Source organism: Cyclopterus lumpus, chromosome 12 (genome assembly GCF_009769545.1).
Source record: "Cyclopterus lumpus isolate fCycLum1 chromosome 12, fCycLum1.pri, whole genome shotgun sequence".
NCBI lineage: Eukaryota > Metazoa > Chordata > Actinopteri > Perciformes > Cyclopteridae > Cyclopterus > Cyclopterus lumpus.
The window spans coordinates 5,217,779-5,237,388 of record NC_046977.1 but is presented as its reverse complement, the minus strand read 5'-3'; the positions used below and the strand labels follow the sequence as shown (position 1 = coordinate 5,237,388).

General features: G+C 44.7%; 1 protein-coding gene across 1 annotated transcript in view; it reads right to left on the bottom strand.

Moving 5' to 3' along the window:
• Positions 1–1,373: 1,373 nt before the first annotated feature.
• cdk5rap2 (CDK5 regulatory subunit associated protein 2) overlaps positions 1,374–19,610 on the bottom strand; it is a 30,096-nt gene continuing 11,859 nt past the window's right edge. The window contains 45 exon segments of the mRNA XM_034546289.1: positions 1,374–1,948; positions 3,264–3,310; positions 3,629–3,689; positions 3,692–3,770; positions 3,859–3,917; positions 3,919–4,273; positions 4,275–4,365; positions 4,455–4,518; positions 4,520–4,547; positions 4,645–4,700; positions 4,702–4,821; positions 4,823–4,848; positions 5,198–5,319; positions 6,116–6,206; positions 6,209–6,283; positions 6,474–6,590; positions 6,731–6,856; positions 7,022–7,334; positions 7,336–7,370; positions 8,123–8,289; positions 10,054–10,105; positions 10,291–10,458; positions 10,461–10,522; positions 10,659–10,939; positions 10,941–11,048; positions 11,349–11,491; positions 11,970–12,071; positions 12,258–12,278; positions 12,281–12,431; positions 12,433–12,620; positions 12,623–13,775; positions 13,876–14,212; positions 14,293–14,480; positions 14,595–14,696; positions 15,179–15,322; positions 15,493–15,543; positions 15,545–15,603; positions 15,712–15,852; positions 17,737–17,876; positions 17,952–18,064; positions 18,167–18,310; positions 18,438–18,554; positions 18,629–18,768; positions 18,858–18,987; positions 19,211–19,402. Of these exon segments, the coding sequence (XP_034402180.1) occupies positions 1,925–1,948; positions 3,264–3,310; positions 3,629–3,689; positions 3,692–3,770; positions 3,859–3,917; positions 3,919–4,273; positions 4,275–4,365; positions 4,455–4,518; positions 4,520–4,547; positions 4,645–4,700; positions 4,702–4,821; positions 4,823–4,848; positions 5,198–5,319; positions 6,116–6,206; positions 6,209–6,283; positions 6,474–6,590; positions 6,731–6,856; positions 7,022–7,334; positions 7,336–7,370; positions 8,123–8,289; positions 10,054–10,105; positions 10,291–10,458; positions 10,461–10,522; positions 10,659–10,939; positions 10,941–11,048; positions 11,349–11,491; positions 11,970–12,071; positions 12,258–12,278; positions 12,281–12,431; positions 12,433–12,620; positions 12,623–13,775; positions 13,876–14,212; positions 14,293–14,480; positions 14,595–14,696; positions 15,179–15,322; positions 15,493–15,543; positions 15,545–15,603; positions 15,712–15,852; positions 17,737–17,876; positions 17,952–18,064; positions 18,167–18,310; positions 18,438–18,554; positions 18,629–18,768; positions 18,858–18,987; positions 19,211–19,402 (6,483 nt within the window). The 3' untranslated portion in view covers positions 1,374–1,924.

Below are 19,610 nucleotides of genomic sequence, written 5' to 3'. Positions count from 1 at the left end.
CAGACACACAGCTGCTTCAAATGAGCTAATCAGGGCAGCTTAACCAACACATGCCCTCTCACCATGGCAACCAGTGATACACACGGAGGAGAGATATGGAAATGTGGGTGTGTCTCTGTGTCCACTAATACACACACAGGATGTCTCCCCCCTTATGTCTATGTGCAAAATGTAACTTTAAATGTAAGTAACTTTAAATGTAACTTTAAATGTAACTGTAACTAAACATGTAACTAACTAAAAATGTAACTGTAACTTAAAATGTAACTAACTTTAAATGTAACTAAAAATGTAAATGTAACTCAAAATGTAACTAACTTTAAATGTAACTAAAAATGTAAATGTAACTTAAAATGTAACTAACTTTAAAATGTAACTAAAAATGTAACTAACTTTAAATTAACTGTAACAAAAAAATGGGCTGCACGGTGGTGTAGCACTGTCGCCTCACAGCAAGAGGGCCGCGGGTTCAATTCCCGATCGGAGCGGTCCTTCTGTGTGGAGTTTGCATGTTCTCCCCGTGGCAGCGTGGGTTCTCTCCGGGCTCTCCGGCTTCCTCCCACAGTCCAAAGACATGCTGCAGGTTAATTGATCTCTAAATTGCCCATAGGTGTGAATGTGAAGAGTGAATGGTTGTATGTCCCTACATGTGCCCTCGATGGACTGGCGGCCTGTCCAGGGTGTCCCCTGCCTTCGCCCTATGTCAGCTGGGATAGGCTCCAGCGCCCCCGCGACCCTAATGAGGATAAGCGGTATTGAAAATGGATGGATGGATGTAACTAAAAAATGTAACTGTAACTAAAAATGTGACTGACTTTAAATGTAACTTTAAATGTAACTTAAAGCATGTCCTCTTCCTACCCCCCTGCACTGGACTGTGTAGATAATAAAGATTTAATCTGGGAGGTGGGGGGAGGAGAGGAAGAGGTCTCTGTGTTTGTGTCTTTATAGAGAGATCAGAGGAGAAACAGCTTCAGAGTTGCTCGGTTACATTTACTCCACAAAAGATAACAAATATATCAGCGCGTTCGGCTCAGTCTTTCCTCTCTATTGAAAATACTATTTTGCTCTGCACTGGCTCCCTGTAACATCAAGAATCTCCTACAAAGCCTTGATTAGTGATGCACCATCATATCTTAAGGAGCTTGTAGTACCATATTGCCCACTAGATAGCTGCGCTCACTAAATGCGGGGCTACTCATGGTTCCTAGAGTCCTAAAAAGTAGGATGGGAGGCAGAGCCTTCAGTTTATTAAGCTCCTCTTAATGTAATATGAATTTATCTGATCATTCTAGTGTTATCTTTCCAGGGCATAGTTTTAGGTGGGACACTGTGAGAAGTAATGTTTGAAGTTCTACTTAAAATATTAGATCTTTCAAATATAATCATGTTTTAATGCCCAAATGTAGCAAACAATCTTGTCTGTAAATGTATATGCTAATAAATGTACAATTGTGTTTTCATCATTAAATTCTTCTCTTTACTGCATTTGCACATAATTCACTGAACACACAGAAGTCCAGAACCATCGAATACATAAACTGACCGATGAAAACCAGGTAAAAACAATACGTCTGTAATAAAAATATACACTTGCATGTTCTTAGATGCATAATATAAAAACAATAAAAGCAAAATATTTCAATTGCAGTAATTACTATTTACAAAAAGGCATTTTCTTTTAAAAGAAAGGAACTTTTACAACTTCAGTACCTAAAAGTAAATCTGACTCTAATGCAGTAGTACAAAAAGGCTTCGCTATCGAAGAGTAAGGTGACGGTTTTACAGCAGGACGGGAAAAAGGCCCGATGAACATTAAGGTAGCGACATTATCAAATTAAGCAGTTTAGTAGCTGGAGTGTAAAGAGGCGTCGCTTTTGTGCTCCTCGGAGGATTCGGGAGCGTATCTGCTCCGCCGGGTCCCCTACTGGCCATTGACGGGAACCTCCTGAAACAGACAACACAAGCCTTGTTCAGCGGACTGAAAACAGGCCTCCAATAACGGTGACTTTACATTTTACACATGCAGGGGGGGGATGTTGGTGCTAAAAGCATAACAATATATATATATTTATATATTAAGAATACTGACATTGTACAACTGCCTGCAGGCACATGCGTCTGACATATTGTTTTAAAGGAATAGTTTTGGAATTGCTTTCTTACTGAACGGTCAATGAGAGGTTTGATACACTTTCATGTTTAATATCAAGCTAGTTAGCTTAGCATAAAACACTGAAAACAAGGGCACACCTGGCTCAGTCCAAAGCTCACGAATAGTTGTATCTTTATTATTAAAACAGACAGCAAAGAGAGCATAACTCTTGGAATGAAAGCGACTCAGCACATCTCCCTAAATGTTGCACTATTCCTTTAAATATGCCTCAGAGTAGAAAATGCTTACCATGCATCATAAATGCACATTCCCCTCCCTGTTTGTAAAATGTTCCCCATCTGTAGATGTGGACTTTTTAATGATGCAGCCCACTTTAATAATTTACAGCTAGTTTTTTGGTAGCACCCTCTGACCTCTGACCCCACTTTGGGAATCACTGTTATGGGGAACAGGATATTAATCTTTCTGATCAACCTCACTTTGGGTTAATTCATTACCGTGCATCTGAATTATGTTGCATTGATGCACAATGGTGTAGAAAAACCTAAGACTGTTAAGTTGTGCTCTGTTAGATCAGATTAGATTAACTTTATTCATCCCCAGGGGGAACATTACTTTGTAGCAGCAGCAGGCATGTTTATAATATATACAATACAATTAAATAAAATAGCAGGGCATATTAGTAAAAATGTATGGAAAGGGTTTTAAAAAAGTAATAGTTTTTAACTTCAGGATTCCTGCATCTGCCTCGATTAGGTAGAAACTAAATCATACCGTGTTCAAAACAGACAACAGTAGGATTTATGACATAACTACATACATCTGAGTATCTCACGATCCATTTATATTTGGGTATTTACTTCATGCAATAGATATAAAACCAACACCAACAGGGTCTCATGCAGCAGATCACTGAAAGGCTGCACGCCTCAACCACACTGACCTGCGTCTGGGCCTCCAGACGGGCCTTTCGGGCCAAAGAGGTGGCAGTAATTTGTCTATCGTTATTTCATATAGAGGAGAAGAAGGAAAAGAAGAGGAGGAGGCGGAAAAGAAGAGTGGGAGAATTTACCACTACGGACAGGAACATTAGTTCTGCATGTAATAACTAGGGAATGTTTTATTTATTGTTTTGGGGTAAACTCACCTCTAAGTTGCCTCTGGCTTTCTTCAACACTCCGTGGGTTAGATACATCTAGATTGGGGGACAAATAATTCACATTAAATAGTCACATTATCACAGTTTCTTCACACACTGGAACTGGTGATTATTTTCATTTTTTTTCCGATTAATCTGTAGATACATTTTCTGAATTACAATGAAGTAAAAAAAAAAAAAAAATTCGCAAGACGTTTTCACGTCGTTGTTCTTTTCTAAAAACACAAAAAGGTATTAAATGTACAATTATATAAATAAAAAAGAAAAGCAGCAAATCCTCACATTAGAGAAGGCGGACACTATTTGAGGTTTGCAGTCATTTTAAATTGATTAAAGGTAGTTCATCCTCTTACGCTGATCAATGATGACTTTTTCCATCCCCTCCTTGAGCTGGTTGGTGGTCCGGAGGCGTTTGAAACGGCTCCACTCAGCATCCTCTCCTGCTGCGACAGCCGGCTCTTTAGTCTGGCGATCTCGATTCTTCAGCAGCTCATCCTGCTTTCGGAGGATTAAGAAGATATAGACTCGGTTTCCGTGGATACGTAAGTGGATTGGGTAGATGTGTGTGTGCGTATCCGTGTACCTGCTGTTGTTGCCTCCGCCCCCCGCCGTGTGACCAGCTGGCAAAGAGACTCTCCACACCCAGTTTGAGCATCCGACCGGCCTCTTCCAACGCGTGCTGCATGGCGTCCACGCTGCCCGACAGACTCTTCAGATGCTGCTGTTCCGTACAGAGATGGACCGCATGATGCCGTTAACAATAATGACTTGACGCGTGTCCCATTTGATTTGTTTCGCTGACAACCTTTTTTGATTGTGATCTGTACCGTGTTGTCCTGAGGGCTGCTGTTTGAGCGTGGTGCAGACTGTCCTGCAGTTGTGTGTCCATGCAGCGCGACAGTTTACGTCCCTCCGAGATCTGCCTGCGGAGGGCGTTGTAGTCCTCGATCAGACCCAGAATATGGCGCCCGTTGCGATTGGCCCACATCCGTGGCCCGCACCAGGCGAGAGGGGGCGCTGTTGACGCTGTCGCCGGAGCTGCTGCTGAACGAGCCGCCGACCACCTCCGAGGGAGCGCGACATTTCTCATCTGAAAAGATGAAATACCCGTCGTCATTCGACACTCGTATTTATTGATATGATTTAACGTGATGCCGATTCTGATGAGGTTTTCCCTACCGGGGAGGACACCGGTGTGTTCGTCGCGACTCTGAAACGAGTGACGGAGAGCATCGCAGCCTTCGGCGACCCGGTGACCGGCCTCCTTCATCTAAGACGAGTGCAAAAACCCAAACCGATGTGACCCGATTCTCTCGTCTGCCGGTGATTAGCGCGCGTGAGGCGCCGGGGGGCCTCGTGTGTTTACCTGGAAGAGGACAGCAGGTAGTTGATGTTGATGGTGTCAGAGCGGTTGGGTCCTCTGAGGCAGCTGCTCCTCCAGTCTCTGTCGCAGTGCCGTGTTGGTCTGGATGCTCCGCTCCAGCTGCAGCCTCAGGTGTCTGATCTCCAACAGCAGCTCACTCAGGTCCACGGTGCCGGAGAACGGGCTCCCGGGTCGCCTCGCTGCCTTCTGCTGAGGCGGAGGAACTCATTAGTCACGCAGCATTCTCTAGTCTGTTACATAATAGTCTATCGAGTCGTTATCTTCGCTTTCTGCAGACTCTCAACTAAAGAAAATGATGTCGCTTTGTTTCAGTGTTGACCTTTCTGCGATTAGACAATCTTTTTAAATCATGTCTATCATGTCAGCACCCCAAAACTTCATGTAAACTTATTTATAGTTTATAATACAAAGTAGAACTTGGAAGGACAAATTATTATCAACGACGTCTCTGAATTCTTTATTTCTAATTGTTGTTTAGTCACACTTTGTCTCACCCGATAACTATTTAACTACGTACAGTAACTCATTAAAAAAGTACCGTTTTGTTTGTGAGCTTCAGTCTTGATCTTCTCATAAACTTGTAGCTCCACCCGCAGTGACTGCAGAAGATGCTGCGAGTCAGACAGCTGCTGCATCTGCAGCTTCACGTCACACTGCAACCTGCAAGCATCCACACACACACACACACACCAAAATACATTAAGATCATATTTATCTACTAAGAGGGAATAGAGAGGAGGATCTCTACAATGCAGGGCTCCATCAGTTTGCTTTTTATTGTAAAACAAATGGTTGACCATAAGATTTAATAAAAACATGTTTGTCATCCTGGTGGTTAATACAAATACCATGAGATATGCAACACGTCGTACCGCTCCGTCACCGTGCTTCCTAAACGAAACTCAAACTATCTTAAGTGCAACCATTATTATTTTGCCCATATTTTTCTTTAATCTTTTACATTTCTAAACTGTCCTCAGTCCATTTGACAAATAGAAACAACAAATATGTTTCAGTAGTAAAATCCCTAAAAAAAAAATATTCAAAAAAAAGAGTCTTGTGAATATAGTGCACGTGCGCACACACACACACACACACACACACACACACACACACACACACACACACACAGGAGGGAAAGGGAGAGGAGAAGAGACCTGCCAACAGAAGCAACTCCAGGTTTCGGGTGTCAGCCTCACTCATCTGTGTCAGTAAGCCCCGGGGGGCAAGAGGTCACATACCATCATTATGGTATGTACGCATTCATGTGTTCAAGGATGAGCCTACAAATGATGGACTATCATGTTTCCGAGTTGTACAAACAGTATGAAATAATGGCTCTTTAGGATGGTAATTAGTGGCCTTGTGTGGTTTCAGGTTGCATGAAGAAGAGTAGGAACGATAGTATGTGCACTGCAAGGAGAAGAAGTGTGTGTGTGCGTGTGTGTGTGTGTACCTGTGCACAGACTGCTGCAGCTGGGAGTTCTCTTGGCCGCTGTGCTCCAGCCTCTCGTGCAGTTGGTGGTTTTCTTGCGTCGTGGCTTCACCTCCCTCCTGCTCTGCTCCAGTTTGGCCGTCCGCCTGGCCAGAGCCTCCCGCAGCTTCTCGCGCTCCTTCTGCTTGTCTGGGGGAGAATAAAACACATTTTAGTTGAGTTGGTGAAAAGTTGAGCGAGTAAAAAGGTAAAAGTTTAAGGTTTTAAGCACAGAGTCGGTGATGGAAGACGTCAGTCAAATGGGTACACGGAAAAGTATTTATTGGTCTATTGACTGAAACGACGTGTTCTGATAGGTTAAAGGGATGTCGTTTCTTACCTTTAGACATCAGGCTGAGCTGGTCCTTCAGGACCTGGTTTTGTCCCCAGAGGAATCGCACCTCATTGGCCAGCTGACCCTGCTCCTCGTTGCCATGGATGAAGATGTTGGTGGCTGCTGAACATATACGGGCGGGCACACACACACACACACACACAAGTCAGCAAATAAGTGCTTTGAATAAAGGGCTTTTTCTACAGTATTTTACAACCAAAGTATCCTAAACATCACATGCACTGATGCTTTCAGGCGTGTACCTGGATCCTTCTCCACCTCTGCGAGTCTCTTCTCCAGCTGCTGCCTGAGCCGGTCGTTGGTTTGGATGCTCTCTTCCAGGCGCTGTCGCAGCACGCGGATCTCCTGCAGATGTTCTGCCAGCAAGTCTGACGGACGCACACATGCACATTAAAGGGGGCACTTAAAGACGATTTAGTATCGCACTTCCATAAACTTCCTTTACAAGAGACAGATTATGAAAGGAATTTTCAAAATATCCTGACTTTTAGTCTCCAGCATGGGTCAAAACTACGATGACGCCGCATGTTTACCTGAGTTCATAGTGCGAGGCTGTTCGGCAGCATTCTTCTGTGAGCCGATGTCTCCGTCACATCTTTGAGACGGAGTCCGAGGACCTGATCCGTCCAGGTCCCGGTCCTGGCCGTGATCCTGCTCCTGATGGTGGGAGCTGCTCTGGGCCATAATTGAGCGATGCAGGTCCAGTTCACTTCGCAGGGTGGCGTTGAGATCCTCGCTGCCCATCAGCTGGTCCTGAAGACGCCCGTTCTCCCGCTGCAGGTCCTGCAGTCTGCTGGCAGCGGGACCGGACACACCGTCCTCTTGAGCTCCTCCTACAGGAGGGACAATCCGCTCCCGTCCAATCAGAAGGGCGTCGCTGGCCTAAACATGGACAGGGAGACAACAGATAAATAGATTAAAAATACATATAGTCCTTATTTCTTGTGATCTACAGGGTATTTTTTTTTCCTCTTTACTTTTTACATAATGTTTGTGTGAGAGGCTTTCACCAATAACTCATTATTAAATCCTTAAATTATTGATAGTTTATTGTCCCAACCTTCTAAAGTTGGCGGTTCGTCAACGATACAGTGACGTAGCAGAAAGGAAAATGTGTAGTTGGGTGTCTGCAGGACCTCTCACATATCCATATCCATATCCATACACATGCTTCACTGTCTCAGTAATAGCCTTCACTGTCTCTTTTCACCGGGAAACACAATTTGAAGATTGAACCGGATAGGTGGCACTGAATATGCAACTGTGAGTGCAGGTGGATTGAAAGTGGACACCTGCTCTGGCCCTTGGATGGCATGCTTTGTCCTGCGGGACGCCTCACTGCAACAGAGTGGATCGGAATGGAAAATAAGTCCCATTACAGGCTGAAACTAGACCGGTCACGGCCCGGTCCGTGGACAAGAACTAATGTAATCTCAACATATACATTTTAAAAAAGGTATCACGCTGATCTTAGTGGAGGTTTAATAAATAACCAAACAGTCTAGTACACTATTCCTGACGGGGCACAGCATGTCTTAACTTTTGCGCCTAACCACAAAGAAATAATTGTATTTAATGTATAACATTACATCTAGAAATCGGCGAGCTCATGTGAACATAATCGTTGAGCTTACCGTCGGCTTGATCTCCGCTGGTCGGGCTGCTTCGGCAGGAGGAGGCGGTCCCGTCTGAAGGGTACAGGTCTGAGTGGGAGCTGTGTTGGCTGCTGGGCCCTTTGCCTCTGAACGGACTCTGCAGGCTCTGGATCAGACGGTTCTTCTCCTGCAGCTCTTTGGTCAACCTGGGAGGAGGAGGGGAAGATGTCGTTATGTTGGGTCACTTTGTCGCCCCCCAGAGGATGCAACAGCTGAATTTAAACCGTCACGTCATCTCGCTGGGCGTTTGGGGAGAGCGAAAACAATGTAGAACAGGGAGGATAACAACACAGCACCCGGAAAAGAGACAGAAAACTAAGACTCCAGAGGACACACAGCTGGAAAATATGAAAAATTCACAGCAAATGGTCTGTCGGGATGAAGCCCGCTCACAGGTCCAGCTGCTCCCTGGTGCACTCTGCCAGCGTGAGGTTCTGCTGGACGAGGAAGCCGACGTGCTGCTGCAGCAGCTCTCTCTCGCCCTCTAGCGCCACACGCAGGTCATCCATCTCCTGCTGGATTCTAGCCGAGCATCAGGAGGATCGCTCATGCTCTCCTTCACAGGACAGCTGTGACGGCTGTGATGCCTGCTGAGGCTCCCCAAGACTTCCACAGCAGTAATAATAGAGATTAAGCCACTTTAATTTATAATCTGATGATACAAGGGTGCTGTTGAAAAGTTGACTATAAATCCCCAAAAATTTAAACCACAAGATGCAACAAATTTACTATTATTCTCCATCAAAACATAAGGGAAAAGTGCACTTTTCTGATTATTTAAGTATATATATAAATATATATAATAAATAATTATATAAATAAATAAATATAGAAATTAATTATATAAATAAATAAATATAGAAATTAATTATATAAATAAATATATATAAAAATGTATTATATAAATAAATAAATACATACATATATAAATACATACATACATACATACATACATACATACACACACACACACACACACATACACACACATACACACACACACACACACACACCACACACACACACACACACACATATATATATAAACACACACATACATACATACATATATACACACACACACACACACACACACATTTATGCTTTATACAAATCTTAAATTGCTTTCTGGATTATACATACGGATTAACTACATGTCAATGTTCATCTATTTATGTGTGTTCCCCTCTTCACGTGACCCAGTTAGGGGTCAGTGTAACATTAATGTTTTGGCTGTCAATGACAAAATTAGGTCAACAGCAGGACACTATTCAAAACCAACAACACACGCACCGCCTGGGGTCAAAGGCAATTGGCTGGGTGGAGGTGGTGGTGTGTGTGTGTGTGTGTGTGTGTGTGTGTGGGGTTGGGGGGTCTTTTAAAGGGTCATGCGACAAACAGCGCCGCTAACATCCCTCAAATCTCAAACAGTACCATGGACAATATGACCTAAATAAATCCCACAAAACAGACCAAGGGAAAGATGTCCGACGGGTCTCATTAACTTTAAAAATCGCTTAATCAGAACACACAACTGATGGCACGTTTGTTTAATTAATTAATAATTAGTTAATTCCTGCAAAAACTGAGTCATACCTTTCTCAGTTTAAGAGGGTTATGTGCTGTACTGTTTTCTTTGCTTACGTTTTCCTCCTGTGGCTCCTGATATTTATGGGACTAACATCAGTCTTCTCAACTAACTCTCCACCAGAAAGTGAATAAGGCGTCTTTTTCCCAAAATGTCAAACTATTCCTTGAAGCGTGGCATTGAAGTGTCAGTACAAGTATCCCAGTAACCTAACATTAACTGGAACAATGTAAATACGACACATTACTTGGTTTTCACCACAAATAAACATTTAATAAGACATTGTCAATAAGCAAGTGCAGTGTGAGAGTTTGAGACGCACCTCCGAGACAGATCCAGGGCCACCACGTCCTCATTAACCAGCCGAGACTCTCCTACCACAGAGGGAGAAGATGCTGTCAAGGACCTGTCCGTAAAGATCAGTTACGACTGGCTGCTCTTTTCATCTCTCTCTGCCTCTTTGTCGAAGCACAAAGACATTTCTGCACAAATGCATGTTGATTCTGATTAGCTATATTTCCCCCAAAACTGATGCATTTAAGATCATTGCAGCCGCTACCTTTGTCCAGCCGTCCTTCGAGCCGGTCCAGAATGCTCAGGCTCTTGTCCAGCTGCTCTCTCACCGCCTCTCCCATGTAGTAGTCGACTTCGCCGGCCTGCAGCAGCTCCTTAAAGGCCTTGCTCAGCTCTTCCAGCTGCCGGCGCTGCAGGGCTCCGAGCCGGCGGCTTCCTTGATCTGCTGCCTCAGTTGCGACAGCTCCCTGGCCTGCGACTGCACCAAGGAGTCCAGTCTGTGGAGACGTCCGGACAAAAAACAACAAAGTTGACAGCGTGAGTCAAGATGGGATTTTTCAAAAATGACTGTGCAGCTGTCGCTCACTGTCAAAATAGTATAATATTGATTATGCATTGAGAGAGACCGTTGACCTTGCAGGTGAGACGGAGCGGCTGCGGGTTTGTTCACTCATGCTTCTGTTCAGTGTGATTTCTCTTTCCAGTTCCAGAGTCAGAGAGCTCGTTTTAGCAGCCTGGTGCTCGCCCTCCTTTTTCTCCCTCAGCTGCCCACTTCCGTAGCTCCCATCTTGGGTGTGATCCTCCCGCCGCGTCCCTTCCTGACCCTTGACGGTTGAGGGATCGGAGGCGTTGGCAACGAGGTCACTGGAGAGAGAGCTCCTACGCAGAAGACTTTGCATCTGGAGGATGAGTTTCGGTCTGGTTTTCCAGCTGCACCTTCAGCTCTCGGACTTCTCCCTGAAGCTGCAGAGGGTCCTTAGAAACGCCGTACTCGTCATAGACCTGCAGGCTTTTCAGACTGACCTGGAAACAGCATTAAGACTATTCAAATAGCAGTTTAAACCAATAGCTCCATGAGTTGATTTAAAGCACTGCCTGGCTGACTTGAATGTTTTCTAGCTGAATATTTTGAAAGCCAGAATCATGTAAATGGGGCCTTAAATGTGTACTTGATAGTTCTTGGAAAGGCCAAAAAAGAGACACCAGCCTCCAATTTAAAGTATCTCTCTCCCTACAGTCATGTACTGTTCAACATGTTGAGTATTCCACTGCTGAGCGAAGAGCGAATGATAATGGTTTAGGGGAGGGGTTTAAGTTGAATACCTTGGCTGAGCTGAGAGCTGGGGAACTCGGGTACGGGGTGCTGGAAGTGGAGTCCAGGTTTTCAGTAGAGGAGAAGGTGGCCTGCTCGCGTTGGAAAGGCAGGCTAGAAGCACCGCGACTAGGGTTCACGCCAACCTCTAGATCTGGCGACACAATGTACACAGAAACAAAATCAACGAGAGAGCAGGGGAACATTGCAGGTTGAGGGAAACAAAAAAAAAAAAAAAAAAAAGAAAAAGGGGGTGATCGTGCCATGTGAGGAAATAAATAATTTGAAGATACAGCCGGACTGTGAAATAAGACAAGAACTATAAGTGAGAGAGGTTAATGAGTGCTCGAAAGACATTCCCAAACGTCAGAGTGGAAACATGCAAGAATTCGTCAATGCAACATATTGACAGTGGATTCAAATTTTGGGAATAGTGCAGAGAAATACCAAGTAGTAGAAAGAGTAGTTAAGAGACCCAAACAGAGACATTTCTCAAGATAGGAGACAGAGTGTTACAGTTGCCCTTGTTCACTCCTCATGCAGACAAATCAGAAATCTAAGCATCTAACCACAGTTGAGATTAGTGTGCACTCAGCAGACAGACATGCATCGTCTGTCTAAAAGCCGTCTACCTGTGCTACTGCTCTCTTCCCTATCGTTCTCACTCTTGCCACTGGTTTCGTAACCCAGGTCCTGAAAATCCACCTGCACGCCTTTGTCATCCCGCTCCAGAGCTGGCATTGGGGGCAATATATACGTGTCGGGTTAGGAAGAAAACATTGAACGGGTACAGTATGTTGTATTCTCTCCTTCATGGTGTTCGTGATCAATTTGGAGTAACACATTCGTGCTTTTACAGAATCACTAAATGATTAAGACGTTTGAATTCAAATGCTTGAAGCTCGGCGTTGCGCTTTTACCTTTCCGTGCGGTTTCCGGGAGGTGAGAGCAGTGGCCAGTTTCTCCTCCAGGCTTTTACACGCTTTCCTCTTCTCCCTCAATGCCTTGTGGAGGGTCTCCAGCTCAACCTGGACACTCGGTGGTAATCCGTTGGCGTCCAGCACTGTCCTGTGGACCTCGCTCTCCTCTCTGCGGGCCCTTCTCTTCTTGTACGGAAGCCTGGAGATCGGAGACCCTCTGATGGTGATCGCCAAAGACCTCGAAGAGGCGGCAGAGGTTGCTATGGAGCTCTTGGTGAAGTCGTCCGTCTGTTCCAGATGAAGCAGCGCACTGACTGCTGCTAGATTTGGCGGGTTCTCCCGACTCCTGCCTCTCTTGCAGGCTCTCTGAAGTTTGTCTAAATTCATCAGGAACTCAGAACTGGTCTGTGATGATCTACCAGAAGCCGAGGAGCTGGCATTTGCACAGTGTGCTGCCAGAGAGGCAACAGCAGACTCTGCTGCACCAAGGCAGTGCATCAGAACTACGGCCATCTCCTGATTTAAATTGACATTATTGCAACTACCCATTTCCCTTTGATGTTCCTTCGATTCCCTTTCTTTAAGGGATTCTGCTGCCATCTGCCTGGAACACGAACCACCCGGGTCATCGTTGTAGCCGTGTCGAGCGGCAGCGTCTGCAGCCCTCAGTTTTCCCTGCAGCTCTGCATTAAGCATATTCTGCTGCCACAGAGCCCCCTGCAAAGAATCTGCGTGTCGTTGCAACTCCTGCATAGAGTCCTCTCCAAAGCCACCTCTGGGGCTCGGTCTATTTGAAGATGCGTTCACCTGCTGCAAGGCCGTTTCTATCTTCAAACATAGATCACTGAATCCTGGAATTCTTCCTTGGCCGATTGCCGTCTCCGTCATGTGCAGAAGCTCTATCAGCTGGTTGTTGAGCTCCTCCTTCTCCTGTAGGGCTTTTTGCAGCTCCGTGCATCTGCTGTAAATGGCAGAATCGGAACCCGCTAAGGCAGAACCTGTACACGGACTGGTGTGCGACCCAAATCGCCCCTGGCTGTCCAGACTGCAGGCAGTCAAGTAAGCGATGGTGGATTCCGCAGCCTGTAAGGCCTCTACGTACTGGCGATTGAGACGGTCTTTTTCCTGGAGCCGAGCGTGGAGCTCTTCCCAATCGGCTAGCTGCTCACTTAGTTTATTGATCACGGCCTCTTTCTCCTGACAGTCCTGGTGGAGAAGCTCCAGCTGAAGGAAAAGGGCAGAGTTGGCCTGAGTGTGATCCGGTGTTGTTCCGGCTTCAGAGCCCTTGTCCGACCCCACTGGACTGCCGGTACGATGTGCATATGGGAGCATGGAAAAGGGGGAAGTGCTGTGCTGGGGCGGCGAGGTGGAGTCTTCATGCAGTTGCTGGTCTGACCTGCATACAGCATCCAAATGAAGGGGCTGAAGTGCATCGGTTTTGAGAAGGTCAGACTGCCTGCTGCTGCTAGCCTCCACCCTCAGCCTCACAGGGACTGGGAGGCGAGATTTGGCACCATCCTACAACGGAAACAAGCCGGAACAGATATTGAAAACACTGACGATTAGACGTGACGCAGGAAGCAATGACGTGTTGCGTTACACTCAATACAAAACGTACCCCGTGCTGCTTTGTACACTTGCTGCTCGACTGGCCTTTAGTCGGACTCTTCATCCACTCTGTGGCGTTGACCATTAGCTCAGCGGTGACAGGGACCTCCCCGTCGGACACCTCCACAGAGTTCTTCTCTCTCTTCTCTTTCAACAGGTCGATGACCTTAGACTGACCTTTTAACTCGGCCTGCAGTGTTTCAACACTCCTTTTCAATTCCGCCTGTCCATCGCTGCTGTTTCCCGAGGCGTCCGTGCTCTCTTTCTCTTTACATTCGGTCGATTTTTGTTCTTTCAGGAGACCTCGCAGCTCCACATTTTCTGATCTAAGTCGGAGCAATTCCTCTCTGCAATGAGGAAAATGTTGTTAGTTTCTTAGAGTGAAAATAAGAAGTGGTATCTGGACACTGGCAAAGAAAAGACCCACCTCAGGTGCAGGACTGATGTGGCCCCACAATGAGTGAGCAGGGATTTAAGTGCCGTTGCATCCGCGTTCCTCTGCCGAGAACCGCTCTCTCCCGTGTCCAAGGTGTTGTTGCCAGACTGAGCATGCTCTCTACTCTGGCCAAGACCACTGTCCATACTTATATCACCCGAAAGCTTCCCAGATACCATCTAAAAAAAAGGATAGATATAATGGTTAAAGTCACATGAAAAAGGGAATCCCCCATAGTATTAACATTGCTTTACAAAAGCTATTCATTTATTAAATCATCATGCATTTCATACCTGTCCTAGTTTGATGTCTGTCTGAGTTTCTTCATCCTGACAAGAGTGACTCGTCCCGTTGCTGTGAGTCACAGGCTGCATCTCCTGCGTTTTCTCAAGCTGCTAGAGTAATGGGATGGAAGGCGTGTATGACACACATGGCTCGGTAAAAGAAAACTTAAAACGTGGGAACAGAATCCATAAAACACTGAAAAGCAACAGCTGAATGGTATGACGTGTCTAATGCGGTATGGCAAAGAGAGAGAGAGAGAGAGAGAGCATTGCATGGGGACACAGAGATAACAAACACAAAAGAAACAGGGACTGATTAGGAAAGGTGAAGGAGAAAAGGAGGATCTTCTACTAAAGACAAGAAACACACAGACATTAGTAACAGGCTAGACAGAGCAAAGGTTAAGATGTAGGTTCAAAGGGTTAGAAAGGAGCTATTATAGGTGGGTGTTAGACAATAGAAATGATTCACTGAGTATTTGTGGACATACTGTACAAACATTTGCTATTAAATGACAGAAAGGTGGCCTTTTAGAAGTAAACTTTGGTGCCTCGGCTTCAAGTACAGCCTCCTCCATTTTGCAGCGTCTAACCTGTTTCAAGGGGCTGCTGCGGGCCACGTCTTCGTCTTCGTCTTCGTCGTCATAAGCGTCTGACCTCTCCAATAGCGATAGCCGGTCCTGCAGCTCGTTGTTGACAGTCTGCAGTCTGCTGACACACTCCTGCAGCTCCAGCACCTAGGGCCCAAACCGACAATCTTTTAACCAATCTGCACGATTGTCTGCATGTATTTTGGTGACACATCTGACCAACTAGCTAAAATATGCGGTTATATTCATCAGAGAAACAATGCTTTTTTTCAAAACCTTTTATTTAGTTTGAAAAAAGAAGAAAAAAAAGACTTCACCTTCTGCCTGAGCTGCTGTGCAGAAAGTAGAGCCAAGCTGTCATCCCGGCCCCTCCCCTACACAGATGCTCATGTAGGACGTCTGATCCCCGATGAAACTCAAAGTGTCACCTGAAAGACATTTGAGTGTCATGAAACAAAACAAAAAAAAGACTCCCATCGTCCAAACCTCTGAAATAGGAGCGTAAACGTGTATCGAAGTATTTTTTCTAATCTTACCGCCATCATTAGCTCCACCCACCCCTCCTCCACGGTTCTGAATGGCTCCAAGGCGAGCCTGCAGAGAGGCGTTCCAGCGCTGCGCATCTTCAAGCTGATGCCTCATGCTCTGCAGTTCTTTAGGATTAATCAGGTCCATACCTGGACAGATACACAGAGGGTTACACACACACACACACACACACAATCTGACAAGAAAGTATATTTTTGTGTAGCCAAGTGCTCTACTGTCAGAACGTTTCTAACTTAACATTGTTCAACAATGACTCATTGGTAGTTAAGACTCTGTGTGAGCTTATGTGACATTGTTTTTCACAACTATAACAATGCAGACAGCCTGTATTCATAGTTAGGAGGCACATATTTTACATTCGGATGGCATGCAGCTTTGGAGGAAATTAAAATTAAATTCTTAGTTCACGGTAATGTAACCTTTGCTGATTGAAATATAATGCAAACTAAATGTAATGCAGTTAAATAAGTAAATAAATATATTAATATATTTTCAAAAAGTAAAAACTTACATATACCATAAGTGCATCATTGCACAGCTAATTTCCTTGCTTGAGAAAAACTGTTGTATTTGATGCATCTTGGCATGTAAGTTGAATAAGGTAAAGCTAGTGGAGGAATTTAACAAAAAGCTGTCGTGTGTGAAGGGGCACACAAAATATGTGTGTTTGTCTATATGTAGCATGTATCTACTGAATATTATAATAAATATATAACAAAAACAAGACGTGGAGGTTTTCTCAGTGGTAATTACACTGCAGCTACATCTATCGTGTGTTCAGTGTGGATGTGAGCCATCAGCCTGTTACTTACAGCTGACCTATTTATACACCTGGCTCTCTTCAGACCGCATGCACTTGACATGCAGACTCATGCATGTGGACAGTTGCTCAAGTGAATTGGCTTAGACGACCACCTGAGTGTACATGTTTAATTAGTCTAGGGTGCATCCGGATGTCACTAACTGGGCTAAAATAAAACTATGGATTCTTAATTAGGAACAATTTCAGGGCAGCTCCTCTGCAGTAGGATAACATGTGATTCTATAGCAGTCAAACAACCTTTCATACCTCGATTAAAGTTGTTATACAATGACATGCTTATGGGATGAAATCTGGTTAATAACCAGCAGGTTTGGTAGAGAGATGACGCGAGCAAACGGACAACAATGCTTTAATGGGACAGTGAAAACAAGCAGACAGACAGTTGAAAGTGAAAGACAGGATGACAGGCCAACAGCAGCCTTTATTCACAGGTTGTTTTTCTTTCTTTCTTTTTTTTAGAAAAAGGACAGACAAGCCAAAAGAACTGTGTGAAGAGAGTACATTCAAAGAGTGACAAGAGAACACAGGTAGCAACTCTATTATGGACGACACACATGCAAATGAGGAGGTGATGATGCAAAGAACAGTGGACACAAAGAAGAGGAGTGGAAGGACCAGGTGTGCATGCCGAGTAAAGTGACAGATGAAGAAGGGGGGAGAGAAATTATTAGAGTAAACACAGTGGACAAAGAAGACAGGTGCGTTCAGGGCTGGGCGATAATTCAACATGATGATTGATCATCTTTCAATGGAATTCACAAATACACCATCTTAATAGATAAAAACAAGCACATACTAAATCAAATTTCTTATAGGAATACCGCTGTGTAGTCAAACTTCTGTCTTACTGTATTATTGCTTTACCATGTTATTTCATATAGACTATTTATTGACTTTCCAGGAACATGTTTTATATATATATATATATATATATATATATATATATATATATATATATATATATATATATATATATATATATTCTGATTTTCCTATATTAAAATAGAAGACTTTGTCTAGGTCGCCCAGCCCTCGGTTTGTTTTTGTATGTTTTCACTCGGACCTATGGATGCGTGTCTCCCTGAGCTTTAGTTTCCTAACTCTTCTAAAACCTTTAAAAGACAAACATGCTCTCTCCCTTTTATTTTTCCTTTCATTCAGTTGTCCACCCAGTGTGTTTGCACTGCACCTTCTCTGAGTTTGGCTCTGTGCATCTCTCTCTCCAAGTCGTCCCGGAGCTCCTCATTAGTTTTGATGCTCTCCTCGAGCTGCTGCCTGAGAAGCTGCACCGCCGTCAGCTCCAGCTGCAGAGCGTGGAGACGCTGGGCGCTGCAAATAGAATCGGATTGCTCAGTGTCACGTTTTCACTCGTTGCAATGATTTCTTTGTTACCGTGACCGTTACCTGTCCTGCTCCTTTACAGTCCGGACCAGGCTGGAGTAGAGCTGCTGTTCAGCTCTCAGTGCTTTGTTCAGAGCATCATGTTCCTGTTGCAAAGCTACAAGGTTTGACAAAGCCTTGAGGGAGACACAAAATGAAAGGCCAATGGTCTTAATGTACGAGCATGTTGTTTTCTTGCATTTCATTGAGCAGAAAAGTTGTTAATGCGTTTAGTTTACTTCTTGCTGGCTGTCGCCACCGATCATGGTTCTCTCTCTCTGAGGGAGAGCTGGGAGTGATCTCTCCATGCCAGAGCCAATGACCTGATCCTGGGTATGATCGGCCTGACTGTCCCCTCTCTGACGGAGGCGCTCGTGAAGAACCTGCTCACATACACAGAAACACAACATGAGAACTACTAGACGAGAGGCTGATCATTGAATTCAGAAGAAAAGCTCTTTGTGCAAAGCTGCTGTGCGAGTTTGACTGAGTGAATCGAGGAACCCGTACATCGATAATCTCATCTTTGGTCTTCAGGGTGGAAGTCAGAGACTCAATATTAGCAGCTTGACCTTCACTGCGACCCTCCAGTTCGGAAAGCAATGACTGTAGCTCTGCCAAAGAAATCTGGATATAGAAGAAAATAAGGTAAATAAACTTGTCCTGTTTATGGACGAAGTAGATGTTTACAACCAACTGACCTTCAGTTCATTCTCCCTCTTCAGTGCTTTATTCAGTGCCTCGGTTTTCTGTGCTAGCTCCTTTTTCAAGACGACAACTGTCTTTTTGGAGGGCAGAATATTCTCCATATTATCCTCACTGCTCTTCCTGGACAGCACATCTTCAATGCAGACAAAATAGAATTAAAATTGTAGGATCGACATTTAATGTCCAGCGAGACGGTTTAAAAAAAGCGGTACAAGGCCTCACCTTCCTTCTCGTCCAACTTCTCCTGCATGATTTGGATCGTCTGTCTGAGCTCCAGGGTGTGATCGGGCTCCTCTTTCTGCCTCACCTCTGCCAGTAACTGGTCCCTCTCCTGACCCCGCTGCAGAAGCTTCTGCACATTTAGAAAGACAACAAGTTAGCACGCTCGATCGCGCACAACCGTTACCTTAAACGTTGTCAAAGAGGCCACCAAGCAATTGGAAGACGAGACAGGAGGAAATGAGGATTATTTATAGTATTTTTCTCCCTGGGAATTTCAATTTCCTCCCCTTGTTAGGCCTTTAAGTCAAGCACATTTTCCAGCTGCGTGCCTGTCGTATCCCAGAGGAACTTACATTGATGATGCCGTCTTTCTCTGCAAGCAGGGCTCGGAGCTCTGCCGTCTCCAAATAGCCCTCCTGGGCTGTTGTGGAGCTCTGCTTCTCAGCAGCGGCAAGCTCCTGCTGCCTGTCAGACAGCTGCTTCCTCAGTTGCTGAATCTCCTGAGTGCGCTCCGACAGCATGCGGTTGTAGTGCTCTGCAGACTCCTGGAGAGCGATGAAATCAATGAGTTAGTTAGGTTTGACCACAAATGATCATACAAATGGCTTTTTTGTAGATCTGTCAATGTAAATAAAAACCATTGCATGTTATTAATGCCTCCCCTGCAAGGACGTTGAAATTCATTAAAAAACATATATATATTCTAATTCATATGTTCACACCTAATTAATTCTACTTTACTTTATTTTCTAT